General features: G+C 44.8%; 1 protein-coding gene across 2 annotated transcripts in view; it reads right to left on the bottom strand.

The window, feature by feature from the left end:
• EBF1 (early B cell factor 1) overlaps nucleotides 1-24,410 on the bottom strand; it is a 385,315-nt gene that overhangs the window by 5,443 nt on the left and 355,462 nt on the right. Inside the window, exons 12-15 of one of the 2 annotated variants that reach the window (XM_006089069.3) lie at nucleotides 11,052-11,117; nucleotides 9,963-10,140; nucleotides 9,219-9,398; nucleotides 5,298-5,492 (exon numbers count right to left, since the gene is read on the bottom strand). In XM_006089069.3, coding sequence (XP_006089131.1) covers nucleotides 5,298-5,492; nucleotides 9,219-9,398; nucleotides 9,963-10,140; nucleotides 11,052-11,117 — 619 coding nt within the window. Of the gene's footprint in view, nucleotides 1-5,297; nucleotides 5,493-9,218; nucleotides 9,399-9,962; nucleotides 10,141-11,051; nucleotides 11,118-24,410 lie in introns of those variants that run through there. The other variant, XR_002829372.1, reaches the window with a different exon arrangement.

Here is a 24,410-nt window from a genome sequence, read left to right as displayed (position 1 = left end):
ATGATGTGTTAGGATAATTAGATTAACCCTCCACCAGGGCCATGTTAAGCATTATAAAGCAAGGCTAACTGGTGTGCTAGTCCATAGCTAACAGCTCTTCTTAATCTGGAATGCAGGGATGGCCAACTCCAGCGCCCCGAGAGCCCAGGCTGGGACGAAGTGCCCTGAGCAGGGCTTGAGGTGACTCCGCCCAGAGCACACCTTCTTTAGAGGGGCTAGGGACTCGGCTCCCACCAAACGCCGCTGTGCAGGAATGCCTGCTCCGAGCCACCAGAGCTGAGCTGAGCTATTTCAAGACAAGGTAAAGGTGTGGATTTTAAAAAAACTAAATAGCTCAGTTTACATAGGGTTAGCAAATAATTAAAATCAAACAAGCAAACATATCTGAGGGTATCCAGCGGGTGGCTTTGGTCTGCCGCACTTCCCTGGCCCTCAGACCTCTTTCCCGAAGTCCCATGTGTACCTACACCCAGAATTCTGCATACGCCATCGGGGTTACAGCTCGCTATATCTCGCCTGCGACTTCCTAAAGTCCAGCGCAGAACCCTTACCGTTGGGTACATTTTGGGAAAACATCATCATTTGTGGCCTCTGAGCTCAGACCTCTCTAAAGAGGCCGTTTCATAAACTTCACTGCAGACTGCAGGGGTGCTCCCGGAGCTACCAGGAGCCGTTTTCCTGTGTCTGTGCTGCAATCCTCAGGATTGCTAATGTGGGTGAGAGGGCTGGGTGTCTGAAGCTTGGAATGTTCCAGAAACACTGCTGGCATGTTGACTTACCCAAGATTTCCATGAGGACATGACAGGCTGAAAGCCCCACGGCCAAACTTATCACAAGACCGAGGGCACTGCCGTCCTCCCCGGCAGCTGGGCGACCATGTCCAGTGACAGGAGCCCGTAGGACTAGTGGTTTGAAAGACAGTGCTTTTTTTTTTTTTTTCAGTACAGTTTTCACGTTTGGTGAGAATAAAACAAAATAGAAAGTTTTGCAGAGCTGGGGGACTTTGGAGTGTGGGCTTCCTTGAACCACCATATGAGTAAGAATTAGGAGCTAACCAGGATAGAATGAGGGAAGACTTACCCAAATTGTACACGTGCTCAAAAAAAAAAGACAATTCCACAGGGTTCACTACTGCACTGCATGGCACCCCAAGTCGGGTGGGCCTGGCCGGTCTGAGTTTCAGCCAAGCAGGGGAAGAAAAATCTCAGTATGTGGGTGTTCTGGCCTTTTGTTTTATATCTTATATGTATGTTTTGTTTTTCTCTCTTCAAAGGAGAATACATTTTCCTTTGCTCTTCAGAGAGAGTGGACGGGGGAGAGAGAGAAGAGAGAAACACATCTACTGGTTGCCTCCTGACGTGCCCAGACTAGGGACAGGGAGTGGATCTGCCACCCAGGTACGTGTCCTTGACCAAGAATCAAACCCACAACCCTTCAGTGTGCGGGTCGACACTCTAACCACTGAGCGCACCAGCCACAGCCGGCCTTTCTTTTTTAACTTTTTGCTGCCCAGATTGTCAGGGACTTGGTTAGGGTTTAAAATCACTACACGGGGCGGGGGAGGGGGGAGGGCAATGGAGCGGTGACAGCCTTCTCTGGGCTGCCCCTCTCTCGATTAATGAAGTCCTTCCTCTGAGGCCTGAGATTGCAGAGAACCCCTGCTCGGAGGCCGTGGCTTTGGGAGAAGGGGAGGGGAGGATGTCTCAGGACAATGATCAGGCTAGGTGACTCAAGTCTGCCCTATGAGAGCGGCACGCCGGGGAGTCTAGCGTCGGGACTCATCAATGGCTTTCTCTAGAAAAGAACGGAAGATGTCTCCACATTTTCCCAAGTTTTTTATGGATGTCCATTGGTTTTAACATTCGGAAAAGGGTTCTGTGGGCAAAGAAGCTTAGGAAACATTTGTTTGTTTGGCTGCAGGATGTCTCAGGGCCCTTCGTGCACTTAGGTGCCTTATGGATCTCCAAGACAGCAGTCCAGTAAAGACCATTTTCTAGACATGTTTCCCCACAACATGGAAACCAGTTTTTAGCAGAACATCGTGTGAGGCTCTGGAAGGACTAAGATTAAGAGTCACCTTGTCCTAAAAAATTTCTCAAGATGTACGGTAAATTGTCAAAGGTCTTGCCTCCTTGGGAGAGAAAGCCAGCTGGGATCATAGTAGAAACTGTGAGTGGTCAGATGTATGTAAAGAATGGAGCGAATGACTTCCTGTTGAGGACTTCCTTATCAACCTTCTCCCTGCTTCTTGGCTTCGTGCACCAGGGTGCTGAGGGGCTTCCTGGTGACTGCACATGACTCTCTGGCTCAGGTTTCCCTAATCCTTCTGCTTCAGTGCCCCTTCCTCCATGTCCCTTGGCCCAAATCCTACCTGCCCTTCACCCATGGTCCATTTCAAAGGCAACCCCTCCAGTAGGCTGGTAGGCACGCTCCCTAACCTTTCCCTTTGAGCTTCTGCAGCATGGTGCCCAGCCTCCCCCCAGACAGACCTGCCTTCATTCCTGTGGTGTTTGTTGCACTGATCTTCATGCAGGGAACTTTTTAAGATCAGGACGGTGTAGTCTACATGGGCCTAACCCAGAGGCTTGACTATAGTGTAGCCATAGAGCATAAGGATTTACAATGGTTGGTCTGCCTCCTTGCCAGCTGTGTAACACTCAATGAGCTATCTTGGCTATAAGTCTCGGTTTCTGCATCTGTAAAATGGGGACAATAAACAGTCTATATCAAAGGGTGGTGGGGAGGTTGAGATAGTGCAGAAGCCAGGCTGGGATCAAGCTCTCCCATGTGAGTGGCTGTGACCATCATAACCTCCATCATGTGAGGCTGCTGTGCTTCTTTCTCAGGGAATTGCCGGGCTTCAGTCACTAGCAGAGGCTAAGGAAGGGGTGCTGGGGATAAGACCTTTAAGAAATTGGCTTTATAGAAAAAAACAGGATGAGGTACAATTAGCAGAGTGGTGGTTGGAGGTAATAGGCCTTTAAAATACTTAAGCAGCCTAAGTGTGTCACCTCTAATCTTGTTTACATGGTCAATTTGCTTAACCAACTCTTCCTGTGTCACTTGTCCTGTCTTAATGATCACAATCCTGAACTAGGGGGGTCCAAAGGAAGCAGGGGTTACTGTAACGATGAGAAGGAGGAGGAGAAATGTAACACGCCAGAGATTCTTACCTGCAATTCGACAACCCACCATGTCCTTTTCTACAGAAGAAGTGGGATTCAGAAAGCGAAAGATGAAGTAATTCTTTGGTTCTAGTTCTAGGAGCCCAGAGTCTGACTGCCACCTTGCTCGGGGAGACCCAGGCCCCACGCAGGAGCTTCCTGGACTGTGTGCAGAGGGTGTGCGGGGGCCCTGCCAGGTGAGTGTCTTGGTTGGGAGTGGAGCAGGCAGGGGGTAGGATGGAGGATGGCATCAGAATTGACTTTTAATTTCTCTGCTCATACCTCCCCCACAGCCACCCCCCAAAAGTAGGGACGTTTGGTCCATAACAGTGTCAGAAAAACAAAAACCACCGGCAGGAATCTCCTGGACACATGCTCAAACAGAAGGAAAGGGCAGTGCACTCCCGAGTTACCCTCAAACCCTCCACGCTCTGCATCTTGGACAGAGAGGTGGTGGATAACCAGAAGTAGGGGGGAATCTCGGTACTTCTGGAGTCTGTGCAGACGGGTTAGAAACACCCTGGGGGGAGGAGGGGACAAATGCACAAACCTAGCATGTGTCCCTGTCTTGAAGTCCTTTCATCATTACACACATCCCTATACTACCAGATGTTCCCTGAATCCAGAAGTTCTAAAACCTGGGCCAAATCCCCATTTTTCCATCCCTTCTTTCTCCTGCCTTGCTCAGCATGGCATGGAAATGTACTCAGTACTACCTGTGTGACCTTGAGCAAACTGGGCCTTAATTTCCCCATCTCTACAATGGGGATAGTACTGACCTCAGGGTTTTCAGAATCAACGTAAGGTTCCATCAAGGTAAAGTGTCCAGCACAGAGTACATGTATATATGAACATAAATAAATATACATGCACTTATACATAAGAAACAGGGCTGAGAAGTCCCAAACAAGTCTGCTGCCCTCCATCAGTGACCAGGAGTGTGACAGCCAGTGAAGGGAGGCACCATAGGGAGCTGTGTAGGCCAGGGGTTAGGGCCACAGACCGTGGGTTTACATTCATCCCCACAGTTTACTGGCTAGGCCTGTGAGCAGGTATTTACTTTCCTTATGCTTCAGTGTTACCATCTGTACAACGGAGACCATAATAGTCCTCATATTTCATCAGGAAGATGTGGGGATCGAGTAAGACAAAGCATGCTCAGTCTTTAGCACATGCCTCTTGTGTGCTGAACAAATGGTAGCAGATCATTTAATTGATGATATTTCTCTGCCAGCTGCCTTAGGAACCCTGGACACATCTGTTTTACACCCCAGCCCCCCGAGGAGTACAGTGCCTGGGAGATGGAAAGAGGAGATGAATTTCTGAGCCTGAGTTGGAAACCAGCTTCGGCCATACCAGCTTTTGGAGATCATGCACTTTGACTGTGAGTACCTATCACACAGCCCTGCTGTGGGAAAAAGAATGAGGTGGTGCAGGTCCACGCCACGAAACCAGCACATGAGAAAAATGTAAGAAGTGGTGGACTCGTTTTAAAAACGTGGCTGTTATTTTTCTCAATGAACAAAAAGGTCACTTTAACTCTTGGTGACTCTGTTTTCTATATTCCATGATAGGGAAGAGATTGAACAATTTTAATGAATACTCCAGTGGTGTTTTGGGGTTTGGGGTTGCCAGTAGTAAGTCTTGAGCTTTTGTCCTATGCTGCTCTCATGTCAGGGCTCTGATCAGGCTGTGGCTCAGCCCCTCCCCGTTATCAGCCCCACACACGTTCACTCTGACTCAGCCAACAGGAAGGGAAGGTTGAGTGACCTACTTCAGGAGAAGGCCAGTCCCGGGTGAGACCCTGCAGTGGAGAACTTGCTAGAGTCCACAAAAGACTGGTCTGATTATGGCGACCACAGGGAATGAAAGAGGAGAAAGAAAAACGGTGGCATTAGTAAACGGAAACAGTATTCTCAAGCAAATCCAGGGCCTGAGCAGAATTCCTGGAGTTGGAAAGAGGGCTGCTCAGGCAAGCCCAGCAGAGGGCTGGGGCCAGGGCCAGTGAACACAAAGAACAGAAGAGATGAGGGTACAGAGAAGCTGGTTCCCTCTGCAGCAGAGACACATCTGCTTCAGGCCTGGGAGGGTGGAGTCGGGCATCTGGTTGGCCTGGTTGGGCCTGGGGCTTACCTTGCAGGCTGTTCCCATTGGTGCTGGTGCAGGTGGGAGGCGGGGAGGTCTGGGGTCTGACGACTGGTGCGAAAGCACTCTTCTGTTTCACGGCTGAGACCATGTTGGCTGGTGAGAAGGAGAAGATGCCGGAGGAGCTGCTGCAGTTGGAGGGGAGGCTTGTGGAAGAGGCCATGGTGGGGCTGGATGGCACGACTGGGAGAGGCAATGGGAAAGCGGAGATTAGCAGCTCTCCTGGCATCCCAACACAAGGTGGCTCAGACTGCCCCCCCAGCCTGGGCCTTCCCTGAACGCGCAGGAGCTGGTCTGCTTTCATCACTGGTACAGGTACTTGGCACGTGGTACCTTCTGTTGGTGGTGATCTCCTTTGTGTTTATTGTGGGTCTACTATGTGCCAGGAGCATGCTAGGCACTGGGTGCCCCAGGTCAGGGAACAACGTGCTCTTACAAGGGTTAGGGTAGCACAAAATAGCAACAAAAGTGAGCCTGGCCAACTCTGTAGAGGTAGGAAAGGGAAACCAGAGAAGGCTTCGTAGAGGAGGTGTCAGGGAAAGCATTCCTGGTGGAGCCTAACCTGAGGTTCTAGCAAAGGGGTTGGGGATATGAGGTAGAAGGAGGCCAGCCTGAGAGTACACGGTGACTGCTGGAATGAGAGGGTGTGAGGAGGAAGGGTGATCGAAGGCAACACCAGGATTCCAATTGCAGACACTGACAGCAGGAGGTGTGTAGGTGTGGGTCCCTTTCCTCCCCATGATGGTATGGGTTCCTTAAGAATATGATTGTACCTTGATGCTCCACGACACAGAGATAGTCTATTTTTCCATCTTGCCTCCTACCCATCTGTCACGTGAAACCTTTGTAGCTCATGCAGAACTACAAGTCAACATTCCAAATCCCCTCAATACCCCGTGAAGTGGAATGTAAATGTTTGTGAATTAACAAGCAGTATGATAGGAGGAGTCTTATGTAAATACTCCCAGTCTGGTAGGAGTGGGGATGTGGATTATCAATGATGGGAGAACTGACGTGGGCAATTCAGAGAGAAAGAACACCTAGCTGCTTGGGAATATGAAAGAGTTTGGGAGACACACCTCTACCAACAACGGTTCTCTCATCTTTTGCTGGTCGCTAATCATCTCTTGATTACTTTAGGAGACAGAGATGTTGCACCCTCTAAGTCCTCTACACTCAAGACTAGTATTTCCATCTATTCCCCTTCTGGCTCCGTCCTCTCCTGGGAAAAGTATGAATGCTGTCCAGTGATTCCCAGGCACTTAATTCAAATTCTAGGTACTTCCTTCTACTGTGTTATTTCTCATATTATGTCATGAACATTATATATTGCTTTATCATTCAGAAGACATCTTCCCATTTTTTTCAGCTTATGTCATTGGCCAAGCAAGTTAAGTTGGGGCCTATTACATCTTTTTACACTTGAGCCAATGGAGCCAGCTGAAACTCAGAAAACAGTAGTGTGACTTGCCCAAGGGCCATAGCTGGAATGGTGAAGCCAGGAACCACACCCCAACTCAGTGCTCTTTCTACCACACTACCCTGCAGAGGAAAAAGAGAGCCAGGAGAAAAGGCTCCCCTCCCAGGAGCCCACCAGACTCCCAGGGGCTGCAGAGGTGGGCTTACCCTTGGCCTATTGACTTGAGAAAGTTAAGGAAGTGGGAATCAAATTGGTCACAGGCAGCAGTTGCCAGCGGGGAAGTGACCCCTGGCAATGGGTTCTCGGTGGCGCACAATCGAAGGCACTGAATGCTTTATACAGCAGAACACAGAGCCGCCATCCTCGGAGTTTCCACAAACATTTCCTAAACTGTACTTTTTCTTTTAATGAGGCCAGCATTTTTATACACCTCTTAGGATTTGTAAATGTGAAAATACGCTCAATAATTACACCCATTTAAATTGCAAAACCCCTACACTGAAGATTTGGTTTTTAAATATTCCTAGACTTGAAATCCTGCTGGTTCACCGAGGAAGGCAATTAATCTCATTGGCAAATAAGATGGTGATGTGTATTTAGGGGTGGGGAGTGTGAGCAGAGAGAGGGGTGAGAGATAGTCAAGCAGTTCCATTTGTTACAACGTTATTAGTTACCAGCCAGCACACCAGAAAGTGTGCTCACCAGTGGAATGTCTTATTTTACTTTTTTTTTTTTTATCCTGCGAGGGATTTTTCAACATGAGTGGTTTATGAATAATTAAATCTTATGGAAGCAAAAATTTGAATCTGCTGGGCTTGGTGTTTATTGTTTTATTTGCATTTATGCAGATGAAACCGTCCCATCTGAGAGCTTATTTGAGAATTTAATACTATATTTGTGAGCACTAAGGAAATCAATTAATGGAAATTAAGTGTTCGAAGTTTCCTGGGCTGACAGATGCAATCTCAGGCTGAAGTCGCTCGGTGTCTGCACGGGCTTGAGAAGACGGAGCAATCCAAGCCCTTAAATTGAATTGCTACCATATAGCAATTAGTTTATTGATTTAATTAAGAGTGCCACCTTTTAATTTTCAGGTCATGATGGAAACATTTTCTGATTGAATAGATGGGAGAACACTGAACTGATAGATCTATGAGAAACAACCTTCCCATGAATCAAAATCTATGTGGAACTGGCCCTCAACGTCGACTCTTGAGCAGACAGACATAATGTAAGCGGGTTATTGGAGAGGGAAATTCTAAATATTCAACAAGCTGATGATTCCAAACAAAGTAGAAATACTTAGCACACACTTAGCCCAGAAAACAAAAGGCCCTAAGTATTGCTTTCAGAAATAACTTTGAAACTTTCCAAGGATTAGCACTCTCCACATTTCCACCGTAAGAGACAGCATCACTTTCAGTATTTTTAGCTAAACCTCATTTTAAAAAAATCATGAATATTCTTTCATTGAACAATATATCTTCTATCATCCTATCTTCCTACAAATGCCTAAGAGTTTGGCCACATTTCACACAACAAGAGTCACGCACATCGTCCAAGATGAACTTGGTTGTCTATATAAATATCCTCAAAGGGAGACCAAGAGAATGTAGAGACATCATTAAGGCTTTTTAGGTGCAATCTAAATGTGGCACCAGAAAAATATCCTAAGGTACACTTCTTTAAGACAAGAGCCAAGAACATTTCTTGTGTCTGTGTGTGTTTCCTGTGCCAGGTTTTTGGAAAAAATAAAGTTTTGTTTTTTTTCATTGGTTGGTTGTTGTTTTTTTTAAGTGCATATCAAACACAAAGGGGAAAAAAATTCCAACCATTAAAACAACAAAGGAAATCAGAGTCCTCCCAGAGCCACCAGAAGGAACCCAGTCCTGCCAACCCATTGTCGACCTCTGACCTCTAGAACTCAAGGTAATAAAGTTGTGTTGTTTTTAGGCACTAAAAACAAAGGAGTCATATTCCTAAAGGAAGAGAGTTTATGTTTTAGACTATTGTTACTGTGCTATATTACCTGCCCCTCTCACTATTATCATTATGATCAGTACTTAGATTCACTGCATGTGCCTCTCATGGTCAGGCACCAGGGACAACTGATGGCATGCATTCTTTTATCAAAGTCTCACAACAGCTCTCTGAGATGGAGGCTAGTTCCCCTCCATTTTACAGACCAAAAAACTGAGACTTGGAGAGGAGATCAGCTTCCCCGGGGCCACCAGTTAGTGACCCGTCTCCATCTGATTCCAGGCTTGGGTTTTTGTTATAATATCATACTGCTGCTTTGGGTTGCAGCAAAGTTCTCATGGTTAGGGCGGTTCTGGGGGGAGAAAGGGGAGGCAGATGTGTCTAATGGAAACAGTGCTGCCCCCAGCATCACCTGGATCAATGCTGGGCTGGCAGGGCACGGCCCAGAGAGCTGCACAGCACAATGCTGAGTTCCCTGCAGAAAACACAGGACACACATCTGTACTTACTGGCATAGGGCGAGTTGGCAGCCGAGCCGTTGAGGAAGGTCGGGGAGCCACCCAAATTGGACATGGCGGCTGTGCCGTATCCATTCATGCTCGTGGTGACGGAGTTATAGTTGGTCTGTTGGGGGGTGGTGCTCGGCACGTATCCGTGTGGTGAGACACTGCTTGAGTTGCGGGTGAAACCTGAGGGGTGGGGACAAAACCAGGGGTGAGGGTGGCGTCCAGGTGGGTGGCAGTCCTGAAAGACGGGGCAGGGAATGGCTGTCCCCATGCCGTGCCCTGGAGGAAAGGGGTTGGTGATTCATGGGAGGGGCTGGTGGTGCTGGCTCTGATTAAAATGGGAAGCCAGCAAAGGCACATTTCTTAGGAGGTCATAAATACTTAGCAGGGCCCTGAGAAGTGGCAATGCAGGGCCCATAAATCATCATTTTGGAGAAATAAATCCTAATTTACAAGATGTACCCTGAAGTGAACAGGTTCCTATTCCCTGGTTTCGAACGCTGTGCTTTGGCCCCTCAGAACTGTAATTCCCGCCCTCTTTGCGGTCTGTCACTCTTAGTTGATGGTGAGAAGTCTGGTGCAGCGGTGGCTCCAGGCACGCATCTCTACAGCCCCTTCTACCAGCTTCCCTGACAAAATGCCACAATAGTGCCTGATGCACACTGGCGAGGAATCTCCCCTTTTGGTTTGTAGCTTCAGGTTTGGAAGGGACAGGGGGACAGAGAGGAAGAAGAGCAGGCTCCTGACCCTGATTGGTGGCCTGCGAGGCCTCGGAGACATTCACGGCCAGTTGTCCACTGAAGGAATTCACGCCCATCATGCCCGCGTGGACGGAAGTGTTAGTGAGGGCTGGGAGCTGACTGTGGTTGCGGGGGACACTGTATAGGGCCTCTGCGATGTCAGCCGCTCTCTTCAGAATAATCTCCTGGAAAGTAAGAGGAGCACCCCCATTAGCTACCCCATCACACCCCAGTGACGCCACAGTCAGGGGCTCACTGTGGACCATGCTCCGGGCTTTCCATGGCTTCCCATGGATAATGGCATTAATTTCTGCACCAGTCTCTGCAAACCTTCAGGTTTAGTCTCTTCGTCATCACCCCCATATCACAAATGGGGGAACTCACCTATTTTAGGACAGAGTTGGGCTGCAGAGCCCTGTCTGTCTGACTTGGGAAGCCCATTATCGAAGCCTTCCCTCCATACCACCTCACAGTCTATGACAGCGCCCTGGGAACACACAGGAACGCGAGGCTATACACCACACACACACACTGCAGCCCCTTCTCCTGCTGAAGTTTAGGGCAGGTTGTAGATAACTCTCTGGGTCCCTGAGTATTAGTGGGACTGTGTCCCCTGCACATTGACTCAGGTGGCACAAAAAGTGAATCATTTGTCCGACTCATACTAGCATCCTCAAACAAGGATGTGCTCTAGGAAATAGAGGAAGACAGTTATATTCAGATCTTGTTATACTTTTTAGGAGAAGAAATTAAACCCTTTTTTTCCCTCCTCAATTGGCTTGAAAACCCTGAGGAATAAAATAAAGCAGCAGTAACTCTCTCCCTCCATCATGAAGTACATTCCCACAGAAGTTTCGTTTTAAACAGAATGCCTCTTCGGGTAAGGAAAATGATCATAGTAGAAAAGGCAATAAAAAATTTTACAAAAGAAGAGAGAAGAATTGAATGGCTTTGCAACGTGATGTGTCTGAATGGCTTAAACACTGAACTCATGCAAGGGACTTTTATAGTTTCCATACGTTTCCATTACACCAAGGAATCTGAGACCTTACATTGAATGTGGAGCCCACATAGGTTGGAGGCCCCATTCGCTCACCTGGTTGTTGTGTGGCATCCCATACAGCGCTTCCACCAGGTCCGCAGCCCTCTTGAGTATGACTTCCTGTTGGGAGAGAAGCAGACACAGGCCTCTGAGTGAAAGCAGGTTGTCCTTATCCTGGCCACTCTCTGCCAAGGCACTGCTCTGAAGGCAGTAGCTCCGGGAACCCCCGAATGGTGCTAAATCACCAATTTGTCCCTGTTCACATACACACTTAATCGAGTCAAAAGGTGAGCATCGTTGGTGCTGCAAGATAAAATACATCACTCAAGCGCCTGCCATAGGCACGATAAAGCGCTCATGTGTTTATTGCCGAATACAATTGCGAGGTCATTTACTGGATGACTACAATCGATGTCATTCAGTGCATGTTATGAATCCCTAAGATGCGTTTATTTTGCACTTAATTGCTTATTCCAGGCACCATGACCTTATCAGACAGGTCATTTTCGAGGGATTTCCAATCAATCTTCAGCTACTAGAAGCATGTAGCATTAAATTTCTTTATCTCCATTGTGTGGCACAATCCCGACATAAGGGGGTGACATAGTCAACCACACTCCTCGGCCACGCACTGCTTGTCCAAGGCTCTCACCAAAGGGGTCTCCTGCCCCCAGGAGCTCCCTCTGCACGGGTTCTCACGACTGGCAGTGTCTCCTTCATAGTGATTCTTCTCTATTCCAGGATTGTTAGTATCTTCCCTATTTGTTCATTCATTCTCATCTGAGATCTATGCTCTGCTGTTCGCTCCCCTCCCCACTGAATAAAATATGTCTCCATCTTTTCATTTAGGTAGGCTTCCATATTTGGCTTGCGTTCTTGTTTCCAATAATATACGGCACTCCACAAAAGTGTGTGTAGTGGTATTTTTTTGTTGTTGTTCTGACCAAACGCAATCCTTCCCTCTTCATTTTGCCCTAATTTTTTGCAGATTCATTTATACTGCAAAATGTGATACAGGTAGAATGGAGGCTTATCAGAGAACCAAACCTAAAGGCATGCTTGGCTATCAGAGGTGACTTGCAAAAAGACATGTTTACAATTTTTTGCTGTGGGTAAAAGTTTAAAAAAGAAGTCTAACTTTATTTTACACAATCAATTTCTGCATGGAGACGTAGCACCACTCCATTTTCATACACTGGAGATGCTGATCAGAAAATAGGGACATAATTGCATTCATTTTGCCGTCACCATGGCCTCTTCAAAAAATTCTAGAACAAGTCTTGAAATGACAAGCTATTAGATACATATTAGCATTTCTCAATGTTAAATTCTCCATAATACCAGATAAAATAGTTGTCATGCTGCAGTGACTACTATTATATGTGTCCTAAATTCAAAAATGAGGGAGAGGGGTTTTCAGTTCCTTAATAAACATTTATACTTGCCTTAAGCTGCTGGACCCCATTTACAAAAAACAGTCCAGTTATTTTTCATAGCAGGAGTGAAAAGTAGTATAGAATCAATGGGGTTTGAATCAATACATCTGAAATAATCCCTTTATGTTTCTAATGCAAGCGACCAGCTAATTTACAGCCTTTTGTTTGCAGTATTGTCTGACCACAGCAGTTAATAATTCACCGCGTGATGGGCACGCTGAACCCTCGCCGCAGATCAAATTCAGCTCCTCTGCTCTCTCTGTGGAACCTCGCGGCTTTCTCTGGCTCACAGGGAAGATGAAAACAAAACAAGACCCGGATAGTTTACTTACTAAGATTTTACTTCTCTGGGTCTATGTTCACCTATTTCTTCAAATACGTATTTATGCCAGTGTTTTGGGGTTGGCAGAGAAAGTATTTTTTTCTTCTTTTTCATTTTGAGAAAAAACAATACATGTCTCCTGTTTGTCCAGAGCAATAAGACGGGGAGTTTCTACACTTGTGAGCACTGTCGTCGTTGAGGATTTTCGAGCAGTGCTTCCTAATTTAGTTAATTGCACAGAACCAGGGAGGAGGGCGGTCAATATAAACCCCAAGATCTTTGAAGTTTTTGTGAACCTGAAAAAAAGGCCAACTACCCATGTGTGCTATATGTTTTAATCTCATATATATTGTGTGATAAAGGTTTTCAATGATTTAATCCACGTGGTTTTTTTCTTCATGTCAATACCTAGAGCTCTCCTCGCCATTAATCCTTTGAAAATGGAACGCCTGAATCTTGTTTCCTAAGGTTGACTCCTTCTTTGATCCGTGAAGCTGGGCCACGCGTTGCAACCTGGCTCCCTGCTATGGGTGGGTCACCGGCCCCACACAGCTTCAGACCAGCCGTCTCGAGGAGGGTGAACCTGGGTTATCACTTCAACGATGCCCTTAAATGATATCTCGCCCATTTCAAAACGTCCCCCACTGCGGCATCCACTGTGGGGTTCGCAGGAGAGCCCACATCTTGGTCCTGCTTTGCCCATGTGACTCAGCTTCTATTAGTTATTTCCACAAATGGGAAGGAGAAAGGAAACATCCGAGTCCTCCATGAGTGAGTGCCACGGGCCTGCAAGGTGCTTGGATTTCGGTGACCAGAAAATTGCTCTCACCTCCATGTCATTACGCTCCCAGGGAACTAGCCCCCAAGCGTGTTTGTGTTGGGATCTAATATATTGCCTTTCAATCAGGGCTGAGAGCCCCTGAACACACCGACAGAACATGACGAGCAGGTCAGGAAAGCAATAAAGATTTTACAGAGCTGTCCAAGGTGCTAAATTTACTCAATAATGGGTTTGGCACCATAGTGTTAACCTCTCATTTACTACCAGTTTGAGGGACTAAATTGAAGTAGCTGACTTCATTTACCTTGAAATGTATATTTTATGACATTATGTAAGTAGATGGAAAGGGCACTGCCGTTTTAACAATTTAAAGGCTAGAGCCCGTTTAAGATGAAACTTGAATATTTATTGTATATTGCACTTAAAGTATATAGAATGTTAAAATGTATTGATTAAATTTGTAAAAGGCATTATAACAATGACAGGTAGTATAAAAGATGTATGCCTTTTAAAATCAAATTGATAGTATATGCTATCTTTTCTGTGGTCACAAGTGTAATTTTTTTGCAGTTTTATATGGTAATTGGAAAAATCTGTAATTTCACATTAGGAAATGATTGAGCCTGAGATGTGGGGGAGGGGGGGAGAAATTTCCTATAAAGGGAAGAGCTGGATGTTTCATATCATCTTTTGTCTCTGAAATTGTTCCTCAAGTCTTAGTTTTGTGGCATTAGGAGGGAGCATGGAATAAGGATCCTTACGCTCTAATATGCAATTTTAATATTTCTGAGAAGAAAGAGCACTTGACTAGTACTAATAACTAATTTTTCAAGGCATTTATTTGTCAGGAGAGATTTCCTCTTCTTTTCATAATGTTTAAAACGTCTCCCCGCTTGCAGTTTAAAACGTGAGGGTAGAGATTAGATTCTTCCAGGATAATTAATCCTATCTTTGGATTTTTAAAAAATACCCCTTGGGGGAATTAAGAAGACAAATACCAGATCCTAAATATTGAAAAGCTTGGGAGTCTCCTTCCAGAGCTCATGCTTGTGCTCAGATTCATTCCGAGTTGGACTATTTTTTTCTTTTCATGGCCTCGGATTTCTTCTCCATTAAAGAAACAGAAAATGTTTACTTCTTGAAAAGAACAACTTTTCACTCATCTATTCCCTCTCACAGTTAAAACCTGGTTGCACCCGTCTCGCCATGACCGTCAATTGATAATTATATGAATGGGGGTCCGAAGAGAGAGAAAATGGATAAAAGTAAATCTATTTCAAGTTTGCAGACACACTGAGAAGACAGAAGGGCAAATGGAGTCCCGAGAAATAGCCCAAGTGCAATTGTTCCAGGTTTTACTTGGGTTTGAAGCCTTTAGCATAACAATGCGGAGTGGGGTACAGATACAGAGGGAAGATTCCGCTGTGCTCCCTGCATTGCAACCCAATCAATCAGCAAATATTTTTTTTAGCTTCCTGTGGCCCCAATGGTCACACACTGATGATTACTTGCTCTCCAGAACCTTTCAGAGCATGCTGTCTTCCCAGAATCAAGGTACAGGGTTCTACTGGGATTACAAAAGATTCCCCCCAACAGTCTGCTCCTGCCCTCTCTATCCAATCTTATCACCCTGCACATATAAAGAACTGCTCACTATTCTGGTCTAGCTAGTCTTCCTCGCCTGGAAGTAAAATGTGGGGCTCCTTCCTCTCTTCACTCCTTCTGTCTCTCCTGTCAAATGCTGGCTTCAAGCTGCGAAAACTCCTTCCCACCCTCTAAAGCAGCGGTTCTCAACCTGTGGGTCGCGACCCCTTTGGCAGTCGAACGACCCTTTCACAGGGGTCGCCTAAGACCATCCTGCATATCAGATATTTACATTACGATTCATAACAGTAGCAACATTACAGTTATGAAGTAGCAACGAAAATAATTTTATGGTTGGGTCACAACATGAGGAACTGTATTTAAAGGGCCAGAAGGTTGAGAACCACTGCATGGTGGTGGTGGTGGTGGTGGTATAACAATGACAAAAATAACTATGGTTTACTGAAAGTGGAACATTGACTCATTCAGAGAGCCTGTTAAGGTATTGTCCATATCACCATTTCACAGATAAAGAAACTGAGCCTCACAGAGGTCAGCTAGCTTTCCCTGAGTTCACACAACTGATAAATGAATGAGCCGGGATTCACTCCCAGGCCTGTTAGACATCAGAGCCTGAGCTTTTGAGAATTACATGATTCTCTCAGAATGAATCCCACATTCACTGGTACCCCAGCTCCTAATCTTTCTCGCTCTTCTGAAAAATAGTGCTGACTACCACCCAGCACAGCAGTACAAGCATCATTCTGCTACAAGGGTCATTCTGCTCTACTCTTAAGTGTGTGAATGTTCGCTCTCCACACTAGGCTGTAGGTCCTTTAAGGCCAGTGATGTGTCTCAGTCTCCTTCTCTCAGCCTCTAGCACAATGTTTACCAAATCAAGGGCCCTGAGAAATTCTTGTTGAAGAGTTTATTCTAAGATAGTTACTGATTTTTAAAAGGGCATGCTTAATATACATGATGAAATGGCAATGTCGCATATTTGGCATGGTTTATAAAAGCAGGAGACTTAAATTTGGTGCTCCATTGGGCTCCAGACTTTTCAATCCAATATATAAATTCCCAAAAGTTAAGTCTTGATCACTGTGGGGATTTTTTTTATGTCCCTTCTTTGTTTGGATTTACTCTATGTCTCCTGCTGGCTTGCGCTTACATTTTGTGATTAATGTAATGAATCATGTTGGGTACAGACATTATCTCAAGTTATAGGCTCCTAGCAACATGAGTTTGGTCTTGATGAACATTAGCCTTTTATTAACTGTCCTCTTAGGCCCTTAGAAATACTTGGGAATTTGCACACTCTTGGGAAGCAGGCGTAGCATGTCTGATATGCAGACATGGTCAACTCATCCTTCCTTCTGTTTCCTGAGAGTAAAATCTCTGATGATTATTTACCCTCCATGGACAAGTGTGTGGCTGATAAGCTCATATTCACTGCCTACACTTAGCCTTCTAGGGAGAAGGGAAATATTGGCTAATTCTCTAATAGTGACCCATTTATAGACCCAATTCACTGTTCTGAGTAATTCAAACTCAGGTAAGCAGGGGAGATGGTTTGAATGACCCCTCATTCACAGCACATAGAAGCCAACTCACAAAGCCAGATGGACACCCATTTACCAACACAACATGCATTTCAAGTTTCAGAATCAGATTTGGAGACTCTGGGAACTCCCTCATAAAATAAGGCCCAGGGGTGCTTCCGTAACCCGGGAGGACAATCTGTGCTTGGCTTTCTGCCCCCTAGAGTGGGAAACGGTGTTTTGCAGGATGTAGAGGAAAACAGAAGCTAAACTACAAGCATCAAAGGCAAGTGGACGTGGGTGATTCCAGAGAAAGCAGCACAATACCTCTCTGACACGGCACGGTTTCCTGACACCCACTTATCAACAATCTGCTTTGCCTTCGCAGGGGAGTCAGACATGGTGGGCACCAATACCAGCAGCATAAAAATGAAGTGAAGTGGCAAAAATCACTCCTGACTTAAAGGCGATACGCATCTATCAGTGAAACCAGCAGTGATTTCATGTGCCTCCTCACTCCAGAGTTGACTGGAGGGTCCAGTTGTGAGCAGTACATTCAGCTCACTTGCCCTTAAATTCCAGCTCCTTCCCTGCCTGCTCCTGAAAGTCTGGGAGACACTACAGATTGGAAATCCCGAAAGCCAAAAATCGATGGGAATTGCCCATTCCCCACAGCACTGGACACACACGGCAACAAATACTAGTACTGAGAAGTATTTCTGTGGAGGGTGGTTTTATGTCCCAACTTCCTTTGTGTTGATTCAGCCAAGTGGAAAATTCCACCATGGTAGACTTTGCATTCTTAAAAATCATATAATGAGGGCAGTGAGGGACAGAGTGAAACAAACCAAAATAATACTTGAGCACTGTTTAGTTTCTGATCCTCTGAGACATTCCTCAAATTTTTCATTTTTCTGGTAATATGAACTGGAAATGGAGCTTACCGCAGAGATCATTAGAAACCTTTAGTGTCACGCTTTAAACTCTTTGCTCAGAAGCCCTGTGACTGAGAAGAGTCACTTACACTTAGCGTGGATATAATTAAACATGTTTCTGTTGAAAGGGGCATTCTCATTACAGCTAAGGACCACTTTAGAGTAAATTGAAATGGAAAGGAGGAGCATAGATGAGGCGTAGGTAGCAAGTGGTTATTCCTAGAGAGGCATAAAATGCCAAATGTGTAACAATTATATTTTACTGTCCTGCATTGTAAAGACTTCAGCGTATTTTATTATATAAGAAGCGTTAGCTGAAACTTACAGAATATTCCCAAGCACACTCGTTGCCCATCGTCTTGAAAGAAAAATAAAATCCAAACCTTAATCAAAATCTGCAGAAATTTCCAGAACAAAGGAATTCAATATTCAGAAGGGGTCTATGGCTATTGATACAAGAGGCACGGAAAGCATGCTGGTCTAGTCAAAAGTAAATGCAGTGGTCACTTCTCAACCTCCTTTCACTCAAGTTGATTTTATGTTCAGGGTGGATGAGGGCCCTCTTACTTCTCAGTTTATTATGGATCATCTGGCTGGAGGCGGTGCCTTTGTTAGACGTGGTACTGAAGAGTTCGGAACCACATGAAATGAAAGTAGGTTGTAAGCTAATGCAGCTCTGTCAATGTAAGACATGCTAACTTACATGACTGACTTTTACAGTGGAAAGAAAACGCCTGTTTTCAAAGCAGCTGTTATTGCCTCAATGGAAAAGAAAAAAAATCAATGAAAGCGAAATGAACAAGAGATTTTGTCTGAGTTGCAGTTAATACCACTGAAGAGCTATGGATATTAAAAGGTCAACAAATAAATTAGCCAGAGTGTTATGAAATGAATGATTTGGCTTATAATTTTATTGAGTGAAAATTGTTCGCTGCCCATTAGACCAGGGAATTTTTATCTGGTGCCTCAATTACTGTTCCGTAAGCAATAATATAGTTGTAAGAGCTGTTGGTTCGATCGCGTGACCTCTGAGAAGCCGGCTAGGACAGCTGCCTTTACCGTGATGGATAACTGAGGGCGGCCTCCGCCAGGTGCCGGACCTCCCTTTCCTGCAAGGGGATCTCATAAAAGAAACATTACAGCTTGATTCATTTTACCAAAATGTGCGACTTTTCAAGTGTCAGCAGTTAAGGATAAATTGTGAAACCTGGTGTTCCTGAGAAGAGTTATGACAATGGCTTTCCCCCGTCTTTTTGGTCTCCTGGCATTCTCTTCGAAATGGTGTCATGGTAATTGGTGAATGGGAGCCTGGGGTGCTTCCTGCCACAAACACAGTGAAAAATGGTGTTTGCACCCCTGTGAACCTGACCCGCTTGGAGGTAGAGAGCTGAACTTGGCCACCTCCGGCGGGCTCCTCTGATTCCAATCCGTTGTACCGGTTTCAGACCAACGCTCTGGGTTAGGTCCTGCTGAGTGGCCTTGGAAATCGGCTTTCTGATCAGGATAAAAGTCTCGGCTTAAAGAGAAGGCTATGGACAGAGGTGCCTTTCTCAGGGTAGGTTGTAAAGTCAGCACATGAAATAAAAACTGCCTAGACTCAAAATTACCCTTGAAAATCTTTTAAGTTGCCAAGGCCTGGGCTCTTAGAAACACAAAAGCCAAATATTAACTACTTCTGTTTCTCTTTGTCTTTTGGCGGTGGCTTCCCTTTCCTTAGGGTGGAGGAGAAGAAATATCTGGTTTGAAAGTAAAAGGGCCACTGAGTCAACTAAGAGATGTATTGTCACATGTACATAGGTGCATGTCTATGTGTGTGCGTGTGGCATGTGTACACAAGTGTACATGTATGTGTTTACGTATATTTAAACTTGAGTAAGTGATCTGTGAATGCTGGAACTATGCTGTACTTTAAAGATATCTCAGGGAAGCATAAATATAGTTTGGGTTGTTTTTGTTGTTGTTTTGTGTGGGGCTTTTTTGTTTTGTTTTCTTCTGTTGTGTTTGGGTTTTTTTTGTTTGTTTGTTTTGCTTCTGACATTGTCAAACATTATCCGTTCTTATATGGACCTCCGGACAAATGTTTCTGAATGATGATTCATGGGCTTTACAGGTGGTCTTAACTATAATTGCAATGGAAGTGCACTGCCTGCAGACCACTGGGGCTCAGCCCCTATTACTCCAAGGCTTAAATGAAGTGTTACTCAAGGCTGAAAACAGTGAGCAAGTCTGAAGACCTCCTAGTATCTCTGTTTCTAACGGCTTCGGTCTTTAAGAGGAGGATACTAGATGGTTGGCAGGTAGAAGTAAGTTAGCCCCTTGTTCCTCTTGTGACTTCTTGAATTAATGAGCAGTTATATTCAATGTTCTTTTACATGGGGTGTGATATGAACTAGGTTAAACTTAGTTCCCCTCATCGAGATCTCAGTGCTAACAAAGACCTTGAAAGAGGTTCCAGAATTAAGCTATTAGAGTAATCTGTTGTTACAGGTCCCTATCACTCTGTAGCTAAGGGGTGAAAGAATGATGTCCAAGGTGCATAGGTGTGCACTTTACATCCCTGCTGCCACTTTCACCTGCTCAGGCAACCTTACCATAGTCTATGTTACCACTTCCCTGTTTCCCCCTGGCCAAGTGGAGGGATACTTTTTTAAAGACTGGTTTGCAAAATTGCTTTTTTTTCCTCCTTAAAATTCCCTTTTCTTAATTCTAGGAGGCAGGACTTAGGAGCTGGTTCTGGAGTCCAACAGAGTTGGCTCAAACCCACGCCCTGCCCTGTAATCGCTTCCTGGTCTGCAGAGCAGAGTTAATACCTGCACCTGGCTCAGCACACACACTGAGAGTAACACCGATAACCCCCACTTAGCTTCCAGGGGACTTGGACAAATTTCATGCATTTTTTTGAGTCAACGTATATTATCCGCTCTGAGTGCTATTTGAAACCTTATTTGCAAAATACTGCGAAAGATTCTGAATGGACTAACGGTGAGGAAGGCTGGTAAGATAGAAAACCTCCATTTACCAGCTGCGTAAGCTTGAGCAGGTTACTTGTCCTTTCTGTGTCCCAGTGTCCTCATCTTTAAAATGGGCGTGATACCATAGGAGTACTGTGCTTTTTAACTATAGCTAAATCTCCCTCTTCAGAAAAATTATATATGCATGCAAGTGTGTGTGCATACTCATCACACACACACACACACACACACACACACACACACAAGTCTCTACATAGGGTGTCCCCCCAAATTTGAATAATTATAAAGACAGTGTTTATTAAAATACATTTCATTTTCAAAATTGAGCTATCAGCTGTTAAAATGTGCATACATTTTGGGGACACCCTGTATAATTTCAGGGGTACAGAGATCCAGGTTACACTCAGCTGATGAAAAGAATCAGTTGGGGATACTAAGTCCCTAAACTATGTATATTATCACAGTGGGTAAATGGAATCTGCCCACAAGTTTTCTGGCAGATAGAGAGGAGAGATGCAGAAAATATACTGTTCTATAGTTTGTGTTTTTGACAAGAGAATGCAGAGACAAAATTTTTTTGAAATCATACTCAAGCGTGCTTTGTCTGACAGTCTATTCAATAAATGGTGTTGAGAAAATTGGACCGATACATGCAAAAAAATGAAACTAGACCACCTTCTTACGCCATATACAAGAATAAACTCAAAATAGATTAAAGAGTTAAATGTAAGACTCAAAACCATAAAAATCCTAGAAGAAAACATAGGTAGTAAAATCTCAGACATTTCTCTTAGCAATATTCTTTTCTGATATATCTCCTCAGGGAAGGCAAACAAAAGAAAAAATAAACACATGGAACTACATCAAACTAAAACATTTTTGCCCAGCAAAGGAAACCATCAACAAAATGAAAAGACAACCCACTGAATGCAAGAAGATACTCACCAATGACACATCCTATAAGGGGTTAATATCCAAAATCTATAAAGAACTCATACAACTCAACACCAAAAAACAAACAGTCCAATTAAAAATGGGCAGAAGACCTCAATAGACACTTCTCCAAAGATGACATACCAATGGCCAAAAGACATATGAAAAGATGCGGAGTGTCCCTAATTATCAGAGAAATGCAAATTAAAACTATAATGAGGTATCATTTCACATCTATCAGAAAGGCTGTCGTCAATAAATCAACAAACAAGTACTGGAGAGGATGTGCACTGTTAGTGGGAATGCAGCCACTGTGTGAAAAGCAGTATGAAGTTTCCTCAGAAAATTAAAACTGGAACTGCCTTATCACCCAGCAATTCTAACTCTGGGTGTATACCCAAAGAAACCCAAAACATTGATTCTAAAGAATATATGCATCCATACATTCATCATAGCATTATGTACTACTAGAGGCCCGATGCACGAAATTCATGTACGGGTAGGGTCCCTAGGCCTGGCCAGCGATCAGGGCCAATCTGCCAGGCGGGCAGGGTGATTGGGGAGGGGGACCCCACTGGCACCCACCTTGGCTGGTGGCCTGGCACCACCCGCTCACCAGCCTCGACCAGGAGCAGCTTCTGCATTGAGCGTCTGCCCCTTGGTGGTCAGTGCTCATCATAACAACCAGTTGTTCTGCTGGTTGGTTGATTTGCATATTTGGGTTTTATTATATAGGATACCCAACATATGGAAGCAATGCAAGTCCCCACCTATAGTTCTATATATATAAAAACCTAAGCGACCAGCCAACCAGTCAGTAGCTATGATGCACACTGACCACCAGGGGGCAGATGCTCAACACAGGAGCGGAAACCATAGGCATGGAAACATGGAAGAGACTGATGAATCTCAGAGGGAAGGGGGGAGGGCAGGAAGAGATTAACCAAAGACTTATATGCATATTAGAGGCCTGGTGCATGGATTCGTGCACTGGTGGGGTCCATTGGCCTGGCTTGTGGGGATCAGGCTGAAACCGGCTCTCTGACATCCCCTGAGGGGTCTCGGATTGCAAGAGGGCGCAGGCCAGGCCAAGGGACCTCTAGTATGTAGGTAAAAAAAAAGAATGTCGTACATATATACAATGGAATACTACTCGACCATAAAAAAGAATGAAACCTTACCATTTCCAACAACATGGGCAGACTTAGAGAGTATTATGCTAAGTGAAATAAGTCAGACCGAGAAAGACATATGACTTCACTTCTATGTGGAATCTAAAGAACAAATTAAACAAAACAGAAACAGACTCAGATGCAGAGAACAAACTGATAGGGTTGCCGGGGGGTGGGGGGAAGACAGTTCGGAAAAGTACAGATTAGTAGTTACAAAATTGTCATAAGGGGGATGTAATAATGTACAGCATTGGGAATATAGTCAATAATATTGAAATAACTATGAATGGGGCCAGGTAGGTACTTGAATTATCAAGGGTGCGGATCACTTTGTAAAGTATATGACTCTCTGACCACTATGATGTACACCTGAAACTAATATAAAATAATATCGAATATCAACTATAATGGAAAAATAAAGAAATAAAAAGTGTCTTGTCTAAGAAGTATTGTAACCTATGATTTGCTTTTGCGTCTGTATTTTTTGTTTGAGTCACTTTAGGCCCTGGATATAATGTTAATAGAGTTTCTTCAAATTAAAAAATAACTGAGTTAATAAGATGAGAGAGTGTCATGGTGTGGAAGATAAAGATGTAGGGATTTTCTTTATCCTTTTCTGAAACCCTTAGTCACCCTCTTTTCTGCTAACAGGCAATGTGGTTATGCAAAGAGTTCGTATTTGTATTTTCACTGATGCAACTGTGGCTTCTGAATCACTGATAGTCTTTGCATAAAGACTAGAACAATAACAGCATAATTACAATACAATGTATACAGCGGGCTCCCGGTTCCTTTTGCCCCAGCTCTGCATTTATGATAAATCACCAAACACAAACGCTCTTTAGGGAGGGCGGTTTTGGGTCTCCTCTCTCCATTGAGCAAAAACAGTGCCTGCGACTAGAGTCTAAATTTCAATTCTGCAAGTGTACAGTCGAACTGCATAATATTTGGCTCGACGCAGTGCACCACCGAGCCACTAAATGGCTGATTTACTAAATTATTATTAGATGAGCCCTTGCTGTTCCAAATGAAAGTGCAGTCACTGTCTTCCTTCATGGTGTGTTCAAATTGTTCTGTGTTTAAATATTCAGCATGAGGCTAATGTGAGCCGATGAACTGAGACTATAAACATTCACTTTCAATACAGACAGAGCGACAAGGATGCAACCTATCGTGGGGCTGCGGAGGCGAGAATGATTTATATGGAAGGATGCTGCTGCCTGCCTCCATTACTTTAGGTACTCTTAATTAGCATGGTGTTGGAAATGACCGATTCCCACGTACAGGAAGAGCAGGGTCTCGGGGGCTGAGGTTTTTGTCCAGGGCCAATGAAAGAAGTTTCCATGAGGATTTGCGGCCCATGCTGTTCAGGCCTTGGGTTCTCTTCAGGCTGCACCACACCAACCGGGCATCGTGTCTGCCAGAAGAACTAGGGTTCTGACAATCAGTCCTTTTTAGACCCACGCAACGGGTCTACAGTCCCTCCTCACTGCCGTCCACCCCTCTGCCACCCACCTTCCTTACCATCCCCACCCACTGCAGGGCTCCGCTGGCGCCGCCCCCTGCACCTCACCCGCTTCCTTACTGACACCTGCTGGAATGAAGAACAGCCCTTTGCTCCTTGGACAAAGATGACTCCTCCTCCGTCCTCCCCTTTGAGGGCAGTTATAGGCAGCACTTAAAATACTGTGATCACTTACAGTAGATTAGAATTTTTATTGGTGCCGTGTTGCCATA

The sequence above is a fragment of the Myotis lucifugus genome, unplaced genomic scaffold, assembly GCF_000147115.1.
Source record: "Myotis lucifugus unplaced genomic scaffold, Myoluc2.0 scaffold_56, whole genome shotgun sequence".
Lineage (NCBI taxonomy): Eukaryota > Metazoa > Chordata > Mammalia > Chiroptera > Vespertilionidae > Myotis > Myotis lucifugus.
This window is presented reverse-complemented; position numbering and strand designations above follow the sequence as displayed.